Consider the following 20,577-nt stretch of genomic DNA (forward strand, 5'->3'; position numbering starts at 1 on the left):
GTCCTAGTCTTCACCCTCCATACAGTCCTAGTGTTCTCCCTCCATACAGTCCTAGTCTTCTACCCTCCATACAGTCCTAGTCTTCACCCTCCATACAGTCCTAGTGTTCTCCCTCCATACAGTCCTAGTCTTCACCCTCCATACAGTCCTAGTCTTCACCCTCCATACAGTCCTAGTGTTCTCCCTCCATACAGTCCTAGTCTTCACCCTCCATACAGTCCTAGTGTTCTCCCTCCATACAGTCCTAGTCTTCTCCCTCCATACAGTCCTAGTGTTCTCCCTCCATACAGTCCTAGTCTTCACCCTCCATACAGTCCTAGTGTTCTCCCTCCATACAGTCCTAGTCTTCACCCTCCATACAGTCCTAGTCTTCACCCTCCATACAGTCCTAGTGTTCTCCCTCCATACAGTTCTAGTCTTCTACCTCCACACAGTCCTAGTCTTCACCCTCCATACAGTCCTAGTCTTCACCCTCCATACAGTCCTAGTCTTCACCCTCCATACAGTCCTAGTGTTCTCCCTCCATACAGTCCTAGTCTTCACCCTCCATACAGTCCTAGTGTTCTCCCTCCATACAGTCCTAGTCTTCACCCTCCATACAGTCCTAGTGTTCACCCTCCATACAGTTCTAGTCTTCTACCTCCACACAGTCCTAGTCTTCACCCTCCATACAGTCCTAGTCTTCACCCTCCATACAGTCCTAGTCTTCACCCTCCATACAGTCCTAGTCTTCACCCTCCATACAGTCCTAGTCTTCACCCTCCATACAGTCCTAGTCTTCACCCTCCATACAGTCCTAGTGTTCTCCCTCCATACAGTCCTAGTCTTCACCCTCCATACAGTCCTAGTGTTCTCCCTCCATACAGTCCTAGTCTTCACCCTCCATACAGTTCTAGTCTTCTCCCCTCCATACAGTCCTAGTCTTCACCCTCCATACAGTCCTAGTCTTCACCCTCCATACAGTCCTAGTCTTCACCCTCCATACAGTCCTAGTCTTCTCCCTCCATACAGTCCTAGTCTTCTCCCTCCACACAGTCCTAGTCTTCACCCTCCATACAGTCCTAGTCTTCACCCTCCATACAGTCCTAGTGTTCTCCCTCCATACAGTCCTAGTCTTCACCCTCCATACAGTCCTAGTCTTCACCCTCCATACAGTCCTAGTCTTCACCCTCCATACAGTCCTAGTCTTCACCCTCCATACAGTCCTAGTCTTCACCCTCCATACAGTCCTAGTGTTCTCCCTCCATACAGTCCTAGTCTTCTACCTCCACACTGTCCTAGTCTTCACCCTCCATACAGTCCTAGTCTTCACCCTCCATACAGTCCTAGTCTTCTCCCTCCATACAGTCCTAGTCTTCACCCTCCATACAGTCCTAGTCTTCACCCTCCATACAGTCCTAGTGTTCTCCCTCCATAGTCCTAGTCTTCACCCTCCATACAGTCCTAGTGTTCTCCCTCCATACAGTCCTAGTGTTCTCCCTCCATACAGTCCTAGTCTTCACCCTCCATACAGTCCTAGTCTTCACCCTCCATACAGTCCTAGTCTTCACCCTCCATACAGTCCTAGTGTTCTCCCTCCATACAGTCCTAGTGTTCTCCCTCCATACAGTTCTAGTCTTCTACCTCCACACAGTCCTAGTCTTCACCCTCCATACAGTCCTAGTCTTCACCCTCCATACAGTCCTAGTCTTCACCCTCCATACAGTCCTAGTGTTCTCCCTCCATACAGTCCTAGTGTTCTCCCTCCATACAGTCCTAGTCTTCACCCTCCATACAGTCCTAGTGTTCTCCCTCCATACAGTCCTAGTCTTCACCCTCCATACAGTCCTAGTCTTCACCCTCCATACAGTCCTAGTGTTCTCCCTCCATACAGTCCTAGTCTTCACCCTCCATACAGTCCTAGTCTTCACCCTCCATACAGTCCTAGTGTTCTCCCTCCATACAGTCCTAGTCTTCACCCTCCATACAGTCCTAGTCTTCACCCTCCATACAGTCCTAGTGTTCTCCCTCCATACAGTCCTAGTCTTCACCCTCCATACAGTCCTAGTCTTCACCCTCCATACAGTCCTAGTGTTCTCCCTCCATACAGTCCTAGTCTTCACCCTCCATACAGTCCTAGTCTTCACCCTCCATACAGTCCTAGTCTTCACCCTCCATACAGTCCTAGTGTTCTCCCTCCATACAGTCCTAGTGTTCTCCCTCCATACAGTTCTAGTCTTCTACCTCCACACAGTCCTAGTCTTCACCCTCCATACAGTCCTAGTCTTCACCCTCCATACAGTCCTAGTGTTCTCCCTCCATACTGTCCTAGTCTTCACCCTCCATACAGTCCTAGTCTTCACCCTCCATACAGTCCTAGTCTTCACCCTCCATACAGTCCTAGTGTTCTCCCTCCATACAGTCCTAGTCTTCACCCTCCATACAGTCCTAGTCTTCACCCTCCATACAGTCCTAGTCTTCACCCTCCATACAGTCCTAGTCTTCACCCTCCATACAGTCCTAGTCTTCTCCCTCCACACAGTCCTAGTGTTCTCCCTCCATACAGTCCTAGTCTTCACCCTCCATACAGTCCTAGTGTTCTCCCTCCATACAGTCCTAGTCTTCACCCTCCATACAGTCCTAGTCTTCACCCTCCATACTGTCCTAGTCTTCACCCTCCATACAGTCCTAGTCTTCACCCTCCATACAGTCCTAGTGTTCTCCGTCCGTACAGTCCTAGTCTGCACCCTCCATACAGTCCTAGTCTTCACCCTCCATACAGTCCTAGTGTTCTCCCTCCACACTGTCCTAGTCTTCACCCTCCATACAGTCCTAGTCTTCACCCTCCATACAGTCCTAGTCTTCACCCTCCATACAGTCCTAGTGTTCTCCCTCCATACAGTCCTAGTGTTCTCCCTCCATACAGTCCTAGTCTTCACCCTCCATACAGTCCTAGTGTTCTCCCTCCATACAGTCCTAGTCTTCACCCTCCATACAGTCCTAGTGTTCTCCCTCCATACAGTTCTCTCTCTCTAAGTCTTGAGGATTTTTCTCCAGCCCTATTATAATACACACACCTAATTCAGCTAATCAGCTGCTGATCAGCACCATGAATAGGCCTAGATGCATCAGGTGTGTTTTAGTACAGTGCTGGGCTGTAACAAAGACCTGCACTGTGCCGACCCAGTAGCTCTCCGGGAGGGTTTGGCCAAAGAAATAGAATCAGAACCCACGCTATGTACGGTGGGTTAGCCAGACATCTCTAGCACATGGTGATGAGTTGAATCCCCTGGTGACACCAGACAGGTGTTACGCACAGCAGGAAGCCACCAGGCTCAGACCAGGAAGTACTTCTTTGACTTCTGTGTGTTTCACAGTAGTGCAGGGGGGGCAACTTGATGTGGGGCACAAAAAACCTTAACCCATCATGAAGGTAGTTGTTCATTGGTACTAGTACCCACATCCAACCCCCAGCCTCTTGAAGTGGAGAGAAATTATTTATGTTTTAAAGTTAATTTGGCACAAATCTACACATTTTGCCATGAGAGAAAATGTTGCTGTTTTAAAGCAAGTTTGCTGCGATCCTACACATTTTGCCATGGGGCAGAGAGAAGATTTTGCAATCTTTTACTAATTTCACACAGTATTACACATTTTGCCACAGGGTGAAGAGAAATGTTTGTGGTTTTAAATATGATATCATAGTGAGACTGACTAATAAAATCAATGGGGACCCCCCCTGGCCGGTAATTCAACCATGATAACAAGTTCAGCTAGCTGGCCACTAAACACATTTAGCAACCTACATTTGTTTTGCTTACAAGGGCTAATTGACTGACTACCAGTGACTGACATTACAAGAGAAACTGCTGATGCACAACGACGTTTTGAAACGTCACCTTGTGTTTTCTACTATTCTACCTGGCAACAGTAAATTGAGGCCCCTGACTGAGTTCCCTAAAAACAAAAGCAGTTGCTAGAAGGTAAGCAGCTGAAAAGCAAACGTAACCCCTCTTCCAGGATCAAGAGTGAGGAAGCCAAACTGACCACACCATACATACATGCTATAGCATGCTATTGGCAAGGGCTGATCAATATGTAGTTCCCTACATCAGTTAGTGACAGGAATTACATGTGTCCCATAAAACAGATCATATGCATCACAACAAAGACTGGTGTGTCAAAAAACATAAGCTAATTTCTGCTTTGAAAGTTTTCCCAGTTAGAGTTGAGTTCAGGACAGGACAGGCCAGGCTAGCTAGATGAACAGCTAACTCTCAGCTGTCATTCTGCAAGATAGATAGATTCTCTAACTAGTAACAACACTAGTTGGTACAACTTTACAAACACAGCTAGGTTAGCTAGCAACCACCAAACAGTCTATCAGTCTATCCAGCTATGCTAGCACAAGTAGCTGACTAGCTAGACTTGCTGACACAGGACAATGCTTTATTGTTTGTATGGAAAGCCTATGTGACTATTTAGAGAAATATAACTAGTCATCTAGATAAAACAGCTCAGATTTAGTTTTACTTGGTTAGCTAGATATCTACAGTTAACTAACTAGCTAACGTAGTTACAGGAGCTAAGACAACTTGCTACTAGCTAACTAACTATAGCCCATTTGAAGTTGACAGTTATGGTCCTAAGTAACTGTAGCTAACTAGCTAGTAAACTAATGTACCCCTGATATTAGTTCATTTAACGTTATATGTTTTATTGTCACATACACCGGATAGGTGTCGTAAAATGTGACGTTTTACCGGGACACTACTGATTCCACTTGTCATCCAAAAGTAATAGAACAAATCAAACCAATACAAACGTTACCAAACAGTTGTTGAATGAAGAAACGGGTCTTGGGGAACATTTCATGACTCTAACGACAAGCTGTTTACTAGACCTTGGCTTCCTGGTAGTTAGTTAACTAACGCGTTAGGGCTGCTAGATAGCAATTGTTTAAACTGCCTTGCCTAACTACTGTATAACTAATTACTGTATAACTAGCTACTGTATAACTAGCTACTGTATAACTAACTACTGTATAACTAACTACTGTATAACTAGCTACTCTATGCCTAACTACTGTATAACTAGCTACTGTATAACTAACTACTGTATAACTAGCTACTGTATAACTAGCTACTGTATGCCTAACTACTGTATAACTAACTACTGTATAACTAACTACTGTATAACTAGCTACTGTATAACTAGCTACTGTATAACTAACTACTGTATAACTAACTACTGTATGCCTAACTACTGTATAACTAGCTACTGTATGCCTAACTACTGTATAACTAGCTACTGTATAACTAGCTACTGTATAACTAGCTACTGTATAACTAACTACTGTATAACTAACTACTGTATAATTAACTAGTGTATAACTAACTACTGTAGCTAGCTACTGTATAACTAACTACTGTTTAACTAACTACTGTATAACTAACTAGTGTATAACTAGCTACTGTATAACTAACTACTGTATAACTAACTACTGTATAACTAACTACTGTATAACTAGCTAGTGTAGCTAGCTAGTCTCCATGGAGAGCGCTGATAACAGACTGAACACCACCATCCACGAACTGTCTTTATTCAGTCTGAGATTGCAGCCGGCCGGTTTACTAAACAGGCGGGACGACTGCAGTTTGTATTCGTGCGGATGGAGGAACCAAGCACCGGGCAAGGACTATGACGGTACCGGTGGCTCTTTATAAAAACTGATAGCTACAGTTGCAACAACAAAATACAACAACAATCAAGTCACCACAATTCTTTTGAAGAGTGTGTTCTCTTTCTGCGGTAGGGTTATTGTCGGCATGTTGCCTCGTATCCAGCACATGTAAACAGAGAGTGGTTTAGCTAAATGATTCTCTCTCTCCGCCTTGTTCTCTCCGAGTCACTCTCCTCTCTCACGTGGTGGCAGACAGAAAGGGAAGGGGAGACAACCCAGGGGGTTGAGGGGTCACAACCCAAAATGACAGACTAGCTTCTCCTCAGGGTCGAACGAGGCCGGTGCGTGTTCGTACGAGGACGCTTTCGAGCGTGCATTTCAGAGAGCTAAATACACACTAATATTGGTCATGTCAACAATGCAACTGTAAATGTTTGGGTTGTTGTCTGATTATGTGCAGCAGCCATATAGCTCTAGTAGCTGGTGAGGATTTGTTGTGCATGTTTAAATGGGTAGGGTCCCGGGCAAGTAGACTAATGTACCCGCACTCAGTGCAACACAACACAAGCTGTTATTCCATCCTAAATCGGCCTACTTTCCTAATACTAACCATTCAAACATGATCAACAAACCATTATCAAGTAGGTCTATTTTGATGTAGGATGTAAAACATTTTTTTTTATAATAATTCACCGTCCCAAAAAATGTAGCAAACAATCAACACATTTGATATTTGTTAAATAGTCTGTATATCAATATGCCGACCGGTTCAGACAGACAAAACGGTTTGCCTACCTGACATTTTCAATAACTACACACAAGAGGGCGCCATAGCAATACAAAACCAGAAAAACCTTACCCCTGCACCCGTGAACTGACGGGAGAAACTACCAGACTGTACTAAGTGCGTGAACACAAAGCAAGCTACTTAACGAGGAGAGTTTGTTTGAGTGGAAAAGAGAGAAAGACTGACAAAAAAAAACAAAGAGCGAGAGAAGAAATGTGTGTATGCGCAGCTGATTGAGTAGCCTATGTGTGTGTGCTTGAAAAAACTGAAAGCGATACTGTGTGTTTGTGTGTTATTTATTGTGCTGTGCAGAGGGCTAGTCACATCTCCCGTGTTCCGTAGTGTTATCTGGTGGCCTCATCCTCCTCTACAGCTCACACTGAGGCTTCTGCATTAATCACACTGCTACTTATACAGACTACAGACAGGACTCTACACACACACACACACACACACGCTCTCTCTTCCTCTACTGTCCCTCTCTTTTCCCTCTCCCGAAGAGCTCTTCCTCTTTTTTCTCTCTTCCCTCCAACTATTATTTTCTCCTCCCCCTCTCTTAATATATAATGATATACAATATATAGTAATATAATAATATAGTAATAACATATCATATAATATATAGTAATATATAATATATCAATTCCATATATTTTCTCCCCCTCTCATCTTACGTTCTTGTACCACATGCAGTCGAAGCAGTCTCCTCTGTCCCTCCCCCTATATGTGACTACACCCCTCTCCTCCCCCTTATCTTCCTCTCCTCTATTCTAGGTGGTGTGTCCGTCTGTCCTGAGGATGAGTAATGATGTTGTCATCTCCATGATTTTCTATTCATCAACGTCAAGACAGAGAAAGAGAGAGAGGGGCTATACTGTAAAGAGAGAGAAAGAGAGAGAGAGGGGGTATACCGTAAAGAGAGAGAGAAAGAGAGAGAGAGAGGGGGTATACCGTAAAGAGAGGGGCTATACAGATGGAAAAAAAAAGGGAGCGAGAAAGAGAATGATTGGTAGAGAAGGCGCATCAGTATGGTTTCTCTCTATCCCTCCAGGAGGACAGCGAGTATGAGTCATGATTATTATAATCTTCAGACTGAATTAAGGCAGCGCTGCTCTTTAGCAGATGTCATTTAAATGATGTAAATGACTTCCGGGGAAAAGCATGACTGTGTCGCCTAAGCATTTGTATGTGTACATCATCAACCTCAAACACATTCATTCATTTTAGAGTAGGTGAATATGGAACAAAATGAAAGTTTGCATTGAATCTCTGGTAGTTCAGTTGGTCGTAACAGATAGTGTTTGTGTTATGCGTGCTAGCAATGAACAAAGGATTCCTACAAGACAAACACTCAGTTGGTAGAGCGCGGCACCTGCAACACCAGGGTTGTGGGTTCCATTCCCACGGGGGACCAGTATGGGAAAAAGTACAACAATGTATCCACTCACTACTGTAAGTCTCTCTGGTTAACGTCTGCTAAATGACTCACATGTAAATGTTGTACTCTCACACATAAACCACCAGACTGAAGACATATTTAATATGATCAGCGAGAACATTCTCTCTTTATTTGTATCTTTTTAGAAAAACAAGTGTTTTGTTTTATTTTTTGTAATTGTCTTGTGTTAACATTTTCAGAATTCTGTACAGGATAAAAAGAAATCATCACTGCTTTAGGTACAGAGTCAAAATCTCAAACTAGAAAAAAATAACTTCAAAATCAACATTAGAAGAAGTTTACAATAGAAATTAGTAGTAAGACATCGTCAGAAGTGCAATGGCATAGCTCTGATGGGTTAAGAGTGGAAAAAAATTACGGAAATAAAAATACTCCTCTATTTTTAATAAAAACAAACAAACGGTCATTTCTTTACAGAGTAGAGACAGTATTATCTGATGTAAAAACATATTTACAAATAGCCATTATTTATTCGATATATTTTTCCTCATCGTCATCACATGTACATCAGCACCAGTGAAAAACTCAAAGTGAAAGGAAAAAGACAAAAAGAGAAAGGACAACAGTTAACGACAATAAATGATATCGAAAAATTACGTCTACGTTTGACTTGGTCCCGGAAATAATGTCTGCTCCACAAATACCACCCTATTCCCTATCTAGTGCACTACTTTCAACCAGGGCCCATAGGGAATAAGGTGCCATTGGGGATACAGCCAATGATATTTGGAGGAAGCTTCTTTTTTTTTGTTGGAAGGGAAATCCTTCACTTTGACAAAGAGGACCAAAAGTCAAGGGTCGCGACCTTACGTGACCTTTAGGATCCATAACACTGACCAGGAAGTGTTTAATTCTCACCCTTCACACTCGACGGCAGCCCCCTCTGAGTAGGACGAAGTTACGCCCCTTAGACACTGATCTAAGATCAGTTTTGTGTTTGTCCTCTCCCAACAGTGAAGGTTCGGGTTTAAGGATGGGAAACTGACCCTAGATCTCCCTTTAAGGGATACTCTGACCTGGAGCCGGTCTTTCTCACAACACTACAGAACCACAGAGGACAGCCTACATTCTCAAAATATCAAATAAAAACATTTATCAAAACAATTTCATGGGCGTTTTACCAACCGTAGCTGTGCTTTGGAGAGAGGTCTTTCAACTCACTTAGATACACAAAAACAATGTGTATATTTGACAGAATATAATCAACAACATTTGTGTGGTTGCTATGGCGAGGAAGTGAACTAAACATGGGGTTAGTTAAGACTAGTAGAAGGCTTTTTGGCTGGTTTGTTGACATGACAGAATCCTCATGTTCTCATTACACTGACGTTTAGAGAAGCCTGGGGACAAACCTACCTCTTTCTCCATCCAACATCTCACCGTTGGGGGGGAAAGGGGGGAAACACTGGTAATAGAGTAATTGTACTAGCCACCACCACAAGCTCATTTTTAAACCTCTCCATCTCGTTAGGGTTGGAGGCCTGTATGTATTTCTCTTCACAGTCAAACAGCTCATGGTTGCAACACATGGAATCAACTAAACAGAGCTCAGATTGCCTGATTCATCAACAGCTTGTTGTATGTAGGCCTACTAGACTACAGCAACAGAGAAGAGAACAGAGATAGTATGAATTGCGTTGAAGGTAAAGTTAACTGTCAAAATAACATTTCATTTCAGACCAATTCGGGAAGAAATTAAAATTTAAAACAAATCAATAAACACATGTACAAAAACAAAAGGAGAAAAACCCCATGTCCGAGGGGATCCAAGATGGCCGACAACGGTTGTTAGTTTCTATTTCAAATGAAGTCACTTGTGGTGCTTGAATACATTCAATGCCTAGCTAATCCTTCTGCTATACGTGTTTTTAATCCATTTATATATATCTGATAATAACACAGACAGGATGATGTTATGTTGTTGCCACTACTCCCTTAACTGCCTGACTGACTGACTAACTGACTGACTGACAATAATCTACTTCTCCTTTCAGCCGTCGGGGAGTGGTGTGTGTGTGCTGTGTGTGTGGCATGTGTGCAACAGCTACCAGTGAACAGGAAATGAAGAGAAGCTCGGCTCAGAAAGAGAGAGCAGGCCGGTTGCTTAGCAACAGGACTGTGGGGCGACCACACAGCGCCTGCGCTAAATACCGCCACAAAAGAAGACCGCAATCTGTTTTGTTTTGATGTTTTCACAGTTACACACAGCCAGACGAACAAACCAACGAACGCAGACAAAAACAAGTCTCTAGAGAGGAGAGAGGGGAGGGAGGGAGAGAGTGGGGAGGGATGGAGAGAGGGGGAGAGAGAGTGGGAGGGATGGATGGAGAGAGGGAGGGAGAGGGAAAGAGTGGGAAGGGAGGGAGGGAGAGAGGGGAGGGAGGGAGGGAGGGAGGGGAGAGTGAGAGTGAGAAAGAGACGGGGTAGGGAGGGAGAGAGGGAGGGAAAGAGTGGGAAGGGAGGGAGAGCGAGCGAGGGGACGTAGGGAAGGGAGAGTGAGAAAGAGAGAGGTTGGGCAGGGAGTGAGAGAGGGGAGGGTGAATAGAAATGTGAAACAGGGAAGAAATGCGAGTAGAGAGAGTGATCTCAACCACTTCTCAGATAGACAGAGGTGACAGCTCTCTTCTGAGCTCTGACGGCTGTCACAGAAGTGGGTTGACGTGACGGCGTGTGTGTGTATTTATCTCCTTGTCTGCCTGTCTGTCTGCTTGTCTGTCTGTCTGTCTCTCGTCTGTCTTTCAAAGGGACCTGCATGTGTAGAAATGCTACGATCACACGCCATCACACACAGCATGAATATAACGTGGAGGGGATAGATGTCAAACCTGTCAGACACAATCCAATAACCCAGGTATCGAAGAAAAACTAATACTGGAAAAATACATATAGATTTCCTACCCCTATATTGAAAAACAAATATTAAAACGATTCTCCCCTGTTTGAGAGCTTGTAGTCAGTCTTGTCTTGTAGTCAGTCTCCTGTCTTGTAGTCAGTCTCCTGTCTTGTAGTCAGTCTCCTGTCTCTCTCCTGTCTTGTAGTCAGTTTCCTGTCTCTCTCCTGTCTTGTAGTCAGTCTCCTGTCTCTCCTGTCTTGTAGTCAGTCTCCTGTCTTGTAGTCAGTCTCCTGTCTCTCCTGTCTTGTAGTCAGTCTCCTGTCTCTCCTGTCTTGTAGTCAGTCTCCCGTCTCTCCTGTCTTGTAGTCAGTCTCCTGTCTCTCCTGTCTTGTAGTCAGTCGCCTGTCTCTCCTGTCTTGTAGTCAGTCTCCTGTCTCTCCTGTCTTGTAGTCAGTTTCCTGTCTCTCTCCTGTCTTGTAGTCAGTCTCCCGTCTCTCCTGTCTTGTAGTCAGTCTCCTGTCTCTCCTGTCTTGTAGTCAGTCTCCTGTCTCTCCTGTCTTGTAGTCAGTCTCCTGTCTCTCCTGTCTTGTAGTCAGTCTCCTGTCTCTCCTGTCTTGTAGTCAGTCTCCTGTCTTGTAGTCAGTCTCCTGTCTTGTAGTCAGTCTCCTGTCTTGTAGTCAGTCTCCTGTCTTGTAGTCAGTCTCCTGTCTCTCTCCTGTCTTGTAGTCAGTCTCCCGTCTCTCTCCTGTCTTGTAGTCAGTCTCCCGTCTCTCTCCTGTCTTGTAGTCAGTCTCCCGTCTCTCTCCTGTCTTGTAGTCAGTCTCCCGTCTCTCCTGTCTTGTAGTCAGTCTCCTGTCTTGTAGTCAGTCTCCTGTCTTGTAGTCAGTCTCCTGTCTTGTAGTCAGTCTCCTGTCTTGTAGTCAGTCTCCTGTCTCTCTCCTGTCTTGTAGTCAGTCTCCCGTCTCTCTCCTGTCTTGTAGTCAGTCTCCTGTCTCTCTCCTGTCTTGTAGTCAGTCTCCTGTCTCTCCTGTCTTGTAGTCAGTCTCCTGTCTCTCTCCTGTCTTGTAGTCAGTCTCCTGTCTCTCTCCTGTCTTGTAGTCAGTCTCCTGTCTCTCCTGTCTTGTAGTCAGTCTCCTGTCTCTCTCCTGTCTTGTAGTTAGTCTCCTGTCTCTCTCCTGTCTTGTAGTCAGTCTCCTGTCTCTCTCCTGTCTTGTAGTCAGTCTCCCGTCTCTCCTGTCTTGTAGTCAGTCTCCCGTCTCTCCTGTCTTGTAGTCAGTCTCCTGTCTCTCTCCTGTCTTGTAGTCAGTCTCCCGTCTCTCCTGTCTTGTAGTCAGTCTCCTGTCTTGTAGTCAGTCTCCTGTCTTGTAGTCAGTCTCCTGTCTCTCCTGTCTTGTAGTCAGTCTCCTGTCTCTCCTGTCTTGTAGTCAGTCTCCTGTCTCTCTCCTGTCTTGTAGTCAGTCTCCTGTCTCTCTCCTGTCTTGTAGTCAGTCTCCCGTCTCTCCTGTCTTGTAGTCAGTCTCCTGTCTTGTAGTCAGTCTCCTGTCTCTCCTGTCTTGTAGTCAGTCTCCCGTCTCTCCTGTCTTGTAGTCAGTCTCCCGTCTCTCCTGTCTTGTAGTCAGTCTCCTGTCTTGTAGTCAGTCTCCTGTCTCTCCTGTCTTGTAGTCAGTCTCCCGTCTCTCCTGTCTTGTAGTCAGTCTCCCGTCTCTCCTGTCTTGTAGTCAGTCTCCTGTCTTGTAGTCAGTCTCCTGTCTCTCCTGTCTTGTAGTCAGTCTCCCGTCTCTCCTGTCTTGTAGTCAGTCTCCCGTCTCTCCTGTCTTGTAGTCAGTCTCCTGTCTCTCTCCTGTCTTGTAGTCAGTCTCCCGTCTCTCCTGTCTTGTAGTCAGTCTCCCGTCTCTCCTGTCTTGTAGTCAGTCTCCTGTCTTGTAGTCAGTCTCCTGTCTCTCCTGTCTTGTAGTCAGTCTCCTGTCTCTCCTGTCTTGTAGTCAGTCTCCTGTCTCTCCTGTCTTGTAGTCAGTCTCCTGTCTCTCCTGTCTTGTAGTCAGTCTCCTGTCTCTCCTGTCTTGTAGTCAGTCTCCCGTCTCTCCTGTCTTGTAGTCAGTCTCCCGTCTCTCCTGTCTTGTAGTCAGTCTCCTGTCTCTCTCCTGTCTTGTAGTCAGTCTCCTGTCTCTCCTGTCTTGTAGTCAGTCTCCCGTCTCTCCTGTCTTGTAGTCAGTCTCCTGTCTCTCTCCTGTCTTGTAGTCAGTCTCCTGTCTCTCCTGTCTTAACCTATCGGCCCAGTTGACACACTGCTAAAGGGTTGGGTTTAAAACATGGCCCAAAAGGACAACAAAACCAAATTCACTTCCCTTTCTTGAATGATATTTCACAACCACCAGACCACGTTTACCATACACACACTCACACACACACACACACACACACACACACACACACACACACACACACACACACACATAAATGCACGACACAGAACTCTTCTTCTTGTCCGTTCATGCTTTACAAAACAAAATATGGCGACTGTCCGTTTGTCTGTCCAGTTCTCTCGTCTCAATAAAGTTTCCCCCACGCAGTTTGTCGTTAGTCCCTCCAGTAAAAACTCCCCAGTACATTACCAGCTCTGCTATTGGTTGGGGAAGAACTCTTCCATCCAACCGTCACTTGAGTCCAAGTCCGCCCCTGTCCCGTCGGCCAATCCGAACCCCCCCGCCCGACGGGCGCCACCTGCCCGCCCCGTATCCATAAGATGACAGGTCCTGACTAGACGTCCTCTGGTAGCCCTGAGGCTGACCTCCGACCCCTACCCCTCCTTGTCCCACATACCCTCCTCCACCCCCACCTCCAGGGCCCACCCCCATCGCCGGCCCCTGTCCAAACGCCCCCATGTTGGGCACGCCCTGGCCCATCACCCCCTGTCCCGGCATTACCATGGGTCTGGGCTGGTTGGTCCTGGGCTGTCCTGGTCCAGCCATGTGAGGGGCAATCATGGGCCCGGCCATGCCCGCCGCAGGGTTCATAGCCCTGGGGTCCATGGGCTGGCCCTGACCCATAGCCTGGGGGTGGGGGTGTCCCTGTGGGTGCCCAGGGAAGTGTTGCTTGGCCAGGCGTGGGTGTGGAGGCTGTTGTCCCGGTCCAGGCTGCATGGAGCCGTAGCCCCCCTGGGCCGAGCCAAAGCCCACCATATCACCTGTAGTCCTGCCTGGTCCTCCTACCCCTCCTGGCCCTCCCATCCCCTGGAGGGACTGCCCCTGCTGGGGTGGCCACCCTCCCATCCCTCCCTGTGGTCCTCCTCCTCCAATTCCCAGCATGCCCTGCAACCTCTGGGCCTGGGCTTTGGGCGGGCCCTTGAGGGGCTGCTGGGACATTGAGTTCATCATCATCCCCTGTGGTCCTCCGTATCCTCCTCCACCTCCAACCCCTCCTCCTGCCTGCCTCTGGGCCTGCGCCGCTGGGTTGTGTCCTGGTGGAAGACCCATGGAGGCCTGGACGCTTTGGTTCTGTTGGTGCTGCTGCTGCATCATTTGGCTCATGGAGGGGTTGAGGCTGTAGAGGGACTGCTGGCCGGCTCCCTGCCCGCCGTAGGGGAGGCCCATGTCGGGTTGTGGACCCACCGAGCCCCCTGGGATGCCCTGGTTCATCTGGACCATCTGCTGGTTCTGTTGTTGTTGTTGTTGTTGGAGGAGGCGGGTGGCGCGGATGTTCTGGAGAGCCTGGCTCCTCACCGCCATCTCCTGGGGCGTTCCTGGTGGGACAGAAAGGAACGAGGAGAGGTTAGAGGTGAGAGAAGCAGAGAGGAGAAGAGAGAGGACAGGACGGGAGGAGAGAGAGGGGACAGGAGGGGAGGAGAGAGAGAGGACAGGAGGGGAGAGAGGACAGGAGGGGAGGAGCGAGAGAGGACAGGAGGGGAGGAGCGAGAGAGGACAGGAGGGGAGGAGAGAGAGAGGACAGGAGGGGAGGAGAGAGAGGACAGGAGGGGAGGAGAGAGAGGACAGGAGGGGAGGAGAGAGAGGAGTGTTAAAGACCAATAGAGGGGAGGAGAGAGAGGACGAGAGAGAGAGAGGACAGGAGGGGGGGAGAGAGGACAGGAGGGGAGGAGAGGAGGGACAGGAGGGGAGGAGAGAGAGGACAGGAGGGGAGAGAGAGAGGACAGGAGGAGAGAGAGAGGACACGAGGGGAGAAGAGAGAGTAGTGTTAAAGACCAATAGAGGGGAGGAGAGAGAGGACAGGAGGAGAGAGAGAGGACAGAAGGAGAGAAGAGAGAGTAGTGTTAAAGACCAATAGAGGGGAGGAGAGGGAGGACAGGAGGAGAGGGAGAGGACAGGAGGGGAGAAGAGAGAGTAGTGTTAAAGACCAATAGAGGGGAGAAGAGAGAGGACAGGAGGAGAGAGAGAGAGGACAGGAGGGGAGAAGAGAGAGGACAGGAGGAGAGAAGAGAGAGGACAGGAGGGGAGAAGAGAGAGGACAGGAGGGGAGAAGAGAGAGGACAGGAGGGGAGAAGAGAGAGGAGTGTTAAAGACCAACAGAGGGGTCACTGAGGTTTCTGTGATCAAGTTATTCATAGTTGGTTTTAGGGCCGATTTCAAGTTTTCATAACAATCGGTAATCGGTATTTTTGGCCGCCAATTTACACCTTTATTTACCTAGGCAAGTCAGATTAAGAACACATTCTTATTTTCAATGACGGGATTCGTTTTTGCAACCTTCTGGTTACTAGTCCAACGCTCTAACCACCTGCTTTACATTGCACTCCACGAGGAGCCTGCATGGCAGGCTGACTACATGTTACGCAAGGGCAGCAAGAAGCCAAGGTAAGTTGCTAGCTTAAACTTATCTTATAAAAAACTATCAATCTTCATAATCACTAGTTAACTACACATGGTTGATGATATTACTAGTTTATCTAACGTGTCATGCGTTGCATATAATCGATGCGGTGCCTGTTAATTTCTCATCGAATCACAGCCTACTTCGACAAACGGTGATGATTTAACAAGCGCATTTGCGAAAAAAGCACTGTCGTTGCACCAATGTACCTAACCATAAACATCAATGCCTTTCTTAAAATCAATACACAAGTATATATTTTTAAACCTGCATATTTAGTTAATATTGCCTGCTAACATGAAATTGTGTCACTTCTCTTGCGTTCATTGCACGCAGAGTCAGGGTATATGCAACAGTTTGGGCCGCCTGGCTCATTGCGAACTAATTTGCCAGAATTTTACGTAATTATGACATAACATTGAAGGTTGTGCAATGTAACAGGAATATTTAGACTTAGGGATGCCACCCGTTAGATAAAATACGGAACGGTTCCGTATTTCACTGAAAGAAAAAACGTTTTGTTTTCGAGATGATAGTTTCCGGATTCGACCATATTAATGAGCTAAGGCTCGTATTTCTGTGTGTTTATTATATTATAATTAAGTCTATGATTTGATAGAGCAGTCTGACTGAGCGGTGGTAGGCACCAGCAGGCTAATAAGCATTCATTCAAACAGCACTTTCGTGCGTTTTGCCAGCAGCTCTTCGCAATGCATTGCGCTGTTTATGACTTCAAGCGTGTCAACTCCCAAGATTAGGCTGGTATAACCGATGTGAAATGGCTAGCTAGTTAGCGGGTGCGCGCTAATAACGTTTCAAACGTCACTCGCTCTGAGACTTGGAGTAGTTGTTCCCCTTGCTCTACATGGGTAACGCTGCTTTGAGGGTGGCTGTTGTCGATGTGTTCCTGGTTCGAGCCCAGGTAGAAGCGAGGAGAGGGACGGAAGCTATACTGTTACACTGGCAATACTAAAGTGCCTATAAGAAAATCCAATAGTTAAAGGTATATGAAATACAAATCCTATAGAGAGAAAGAGTCCTATAATTCCGATAATAACTACAACCTAAAACTTCTTACCTGGGAATATTGAAGACTGATGTTAAAAGGAACCACCAGCTTTCATATGTTCCCATGTTGTGAGCAAGGCACTTAAAACGTTAGCTTTCTTACATGGCACATATGGCACTTTTACTTTCTTCTCCAACACTTTGTTTTTGCATTATTTAAACCAAATTGAACATGTTTCATTATTTATTTGAGGCTAAATTGATTTTATTTATGTATTATATTAAGTTAAAATAAGTTTTCATTCAGTATTGTTGTAAATGTCATTATTACAAATAAATGAAAGAAAAAAAAATTCGGCCGATTGATCGGTATCGGATCTTTTTGGCCCTCCAATAATCGGTATCGGTGTTGAAAAATCATAATCGGCCGACCTCTAGTTTGTTTACTTCTTATAAGGTCACCAATATTCCACATGTGAAGTACATGATGTTGTTATCCAGAATGAAGAATGGAAAGACAAGCAGAGAGAACTAGACACTGAGACGACGTGAGAGAGACTCTTTAACTCTGGAAAGGTAACACTCTGAACATTAAGTGCTGAGTGTTACGTACCAAACCAAAGTTAAAACTAAATCAACCGGAAAGGAGAATCTCTCTCCCTCTATTAGTAGCAGAAACTTGGCGTTAACAGGTCGAGCAGAGAAGGAATGCTAGCATAGCATGGAAAGGTTTTTAAATCCCTCAATAAACCTCTTCTGACACCATTTCACTAATCGTCTGTCTGACTGACTCACTCACTCACTGCCAGGCAGGAACTGAATTGAGACATTAGACTGTCTCAATTCACACCCTATTCACTACGAATTGCACTACCTTTGGCCAGGGTCACATAAACCATCTAGCCATCAGTAGTGCACTATATAAAGGAATATATAGCCTGGGTACCAGTCTGTTTGTGCTACATGTCATACGTCAAACTGTTGGGCATATAACATGTAGTACAAAGAGTGGAATGTTAGCACAAAACAGGTCTGGATTATAGGCTATGGAATATCAGGGTTCCATCTTATTGCCCATAAGTAATGCACTATACTGGGGAATATATAGCCTGGGTACCAGTCTGTTTGTGCTAACATTCCAAATATAAAGAAAGAGGAAAAGGCCATTCACACAGGAGTCAATGTTTCTGACTGACAGAGTGGTATCTGCTGACGACCACGTCTTAACTACCACATCTTAACCAGGACCCAGTTGGACCCTGATCTGATACTCGTCTACAAAACAAGACCTGACAAGACCTCACTAGCTGTGTTTCCATGAACTTGTCCAAAGATTTGGAGAAGGTTTGCATAGAAAACAGATGGCTGCTGAGGTGCCTTCCAATGTTACCACCCTGTGTCTATTAAAACAGCTGGATGTAATGTTGTCACATCTAAACATTGGGTGTTGGAAGTGTTTCCATTAAGGCTGACAGCCTGTCTGTCCTCCTCCTGTCTGTTTCATGTCTCAGGTAGCCTGTCTGTCCTCCTCCTGTCTGTTTCATGTCTCAGGCAGCCTGTCTGTCCTCCTCCTATCTGTTTCATGTCTCAGGTAGCCTGTCTGTCCTCCTCCTATCTGTTTCATGTCTCAGGTAGCCTGTCTGTCCTCCTCCTATCTGTTTCATGTCTCAGGTAGCCTGTCTGTCCTCCTCCTATCTGTTTCATGTCTCAGGTAGCCTGTCTGTCCTCCTCCTATCTGTTTCATGTCTCAGGTAGCCCGTCTGTCCTCCTCCTATCTGTTTCATGTCTCAGGTAGCCTGTCTGTCCTCCTCCTATCTGTTTCATGTCTCAGGTAGCCTGTCTGTCCTCCTCCTATCTGTTTCATGTCTCAGGTAGCCTGTCTGTCCTCCTCCTATCTGTTTCATGTCTCAGGTAGCCTGTCTGTCCTCCTCCTATCTGTTTCATGTCTCAGGTAGCCTGTCTGTCCTCCTCCTATCTGTTTCATGTCTCAGGTAGCCTGTCCGTCCTCCTCCTATCTGTTTCATGTCTCAGGTAGCCTGTCTGTCCTCCTCCTATCTGTTTCATGTCTCAGGTAGCCTGTCTGTCCTCCTCCTATCTGTTTCATGTCTCAGGTAGCCTGTCTGTCCTCCTCCTATCTGTTTCATGTCTCAGGCAGCCTGTCTGTCCTCCTCCTGTCTGTTTCATGTCTCAGGTAGCCTGTCTGTCCTCCTCCTATCTGTTTCATGTCTCAGGTAGCCAGTCTGTCCTCCTCCTGTCTGTTTCATGTCTCAGGTAGCCTGTCTGTCCTCCTCCTATCTGTTTCATGTCTCAGGTAGCCTGTCTGTCCTCCTATCTGTTTCATGTCTCAGGTAGCCTGTCTGTCCTCCTATCTGTTTCATGTCTCAGGTAGCCTGTCTGTCCTCCTCCTATCTGTTTCATGTCTCAGGTAGCCTGTCTGTCCTCCTCCTATCTGTTTCATGTCTCAGGTAGCCTGTCTGTCCTCCTCCTATCTGTTTCATGTCTCAGGTAGCCAGTCTGTCCTCCTCCTATCTGTTTCATGTCTCAGGCAGCCTGTCTGTCGTCCTCCTATCTGTTTCATGTCTCAGGTAGCCTGTCTGTCCTCCTCCTATCTGTTTCATGTCTCAGGTAGCCTGTCTGTCCTCCTCCTATCTGTTTCATGTCTCAGGTAGCCTGTCTGTCCTCCTCCTATCTGTTTCATGTCTCAGGTAGCCAGTCTGTCCTCCTCCTATCTGTTTCATGTCTCAGGTAGCCTGTCTGTCCTCCTCGTATCTGTTTCATGTCTCAGGCAGCCTGTCTGTCGTCCTCCTATCTGTTTCATGTCTCAGGCAGCCTGTCTGTCGTCCTCCTATCTGTTTCATGTCTCAGGTAGCCTGTCTGTCCTCCTATCTGTTTCATGTCTCAGGTAGCCTGTCTGTCCTCCTCCTATCTGTTTCATGTCTCAGGTAGCCTGTCTGTCCTCCTCCTATCTGTTTCATGTCTCAGGTAGCCCGTCTGTCCTCCTATCTGTTTCATGTCTCAGGTAGCCTGTCTGTCCTCCTCCTATCTGTTTCATGTCTCAGGTAGCCTGTCTGTCCTCCTCCTATCTGTTTCATGTCTCAGGTAGCCTGTCTGTCCTCCTCCTATCTGTTTCATGTCTCAGGTAGCCTGTCTGTCCTCCTCCTATCTGTTTCATGTCTCAGGTAGCCTGTCTGTCCTCCTCCTATCTGTTTCATGTCTCAGGCAGCCTGTCTGTCCTCCTCCTGTCTGTTTCATGTCTCAGGTAGCCTGTCTGTCCTCCTCCTATCTGTTTCATGTCTCAGGTAGCCTGTCTGTCCTCCTCCTGTCTGTTTCATGTCTCAGGTAGCCTGTCTGTCCTCCTCCTATCTGTTTCATGTCGCCTGTCTGTCCTCCTCCTATCTGTTTCATGTCTCAGGTAGCCAGTCTGTCGTCCTCCTATCTGTTTCATGTCTCAGGTAGCCTGTCTGTCCTCCTCCTATCTGTTTCATGTCTCAGGTAGCCTGTCTGTCCTCCTCCTATCTGTTTCATGTCTCAGGTAGCCTGTCTGTCCTCCTATCTGTTTCATGTCTCAGGTAGCCTGTCTGTCCTCCTCCTATCTGTTTCATGTCTCAGGCAGCCTGTCTGTCCTCCTCCTATCTGTTTCATGTCTCAGGTAGCCTGTCTGTCCTCCTCCTATCTGTTTCATGTCTCAGGTAGCCTGTCTGTCCTCCTCCTGTCTGTTTCATGTCTCAGGTAGCCTGTCTGTCCTCCTCCTATCTGTTTCATGTCGCCTGTCTGTCCTCCTCCTATCTGTTTCATGTCTCAGGTAGCCAGTCTGTCGTCCTCCTATCTGTTTCATGTCTCAGGTAGCCTGTCTGTCCTCCTCCTATCTGTTTCATGTCTCAGGTAGCCTGTCTGTCCTCCTCCTATCTGTTTCATGTCTCAGGCAGCCTGTCTGTCCTCCTCCTGTCTGTTTCATGTCTCAGGTAGCCTGTCTGTCCTCCTCCTATCTGTTTCATGTCTCAGGTAGC

The 20,577-nt window shown here is 46.6% G+C and overlaps 1 protein-coding gene across 1 annotated transcript in view; it reads right to left on the reverse strand.

The window, feature by feature from the left end:
* Positions 1–20,577, reverse strand: part of maml3 (mastermind-like transcriptional coactivator 3) — a 266,132-nt gene that overhangs the window by 13,581 nt on the left and 231,974 nt on the right. The window contains exon 6 of the mRNA XM_045723115.1: positions 13,400–14,480. Within this exon, the coding sequence (XP_045579071.1) occupies positions 13,400–14,480 (1,081 nt within the window). The remainder of the gene's footprint in view (positions 1–13,399; positions 14,481–20,577) is intronic.

This window comes from Salmo salar, chromosome ssa08 (assembly GCF_905237065.1).
Source record: "Salmo salar chromosome ssa08, Ssal_v3.1, whole genome shotgun sequence".
In the NCBI taxonomy this organism is placed as follows: domain Eukaryota; kingdom Metazoa; phylum Chordata; class Actinopteri; order Salmoniformes; family Salmonidae; genus Salmo; species Salmo salar.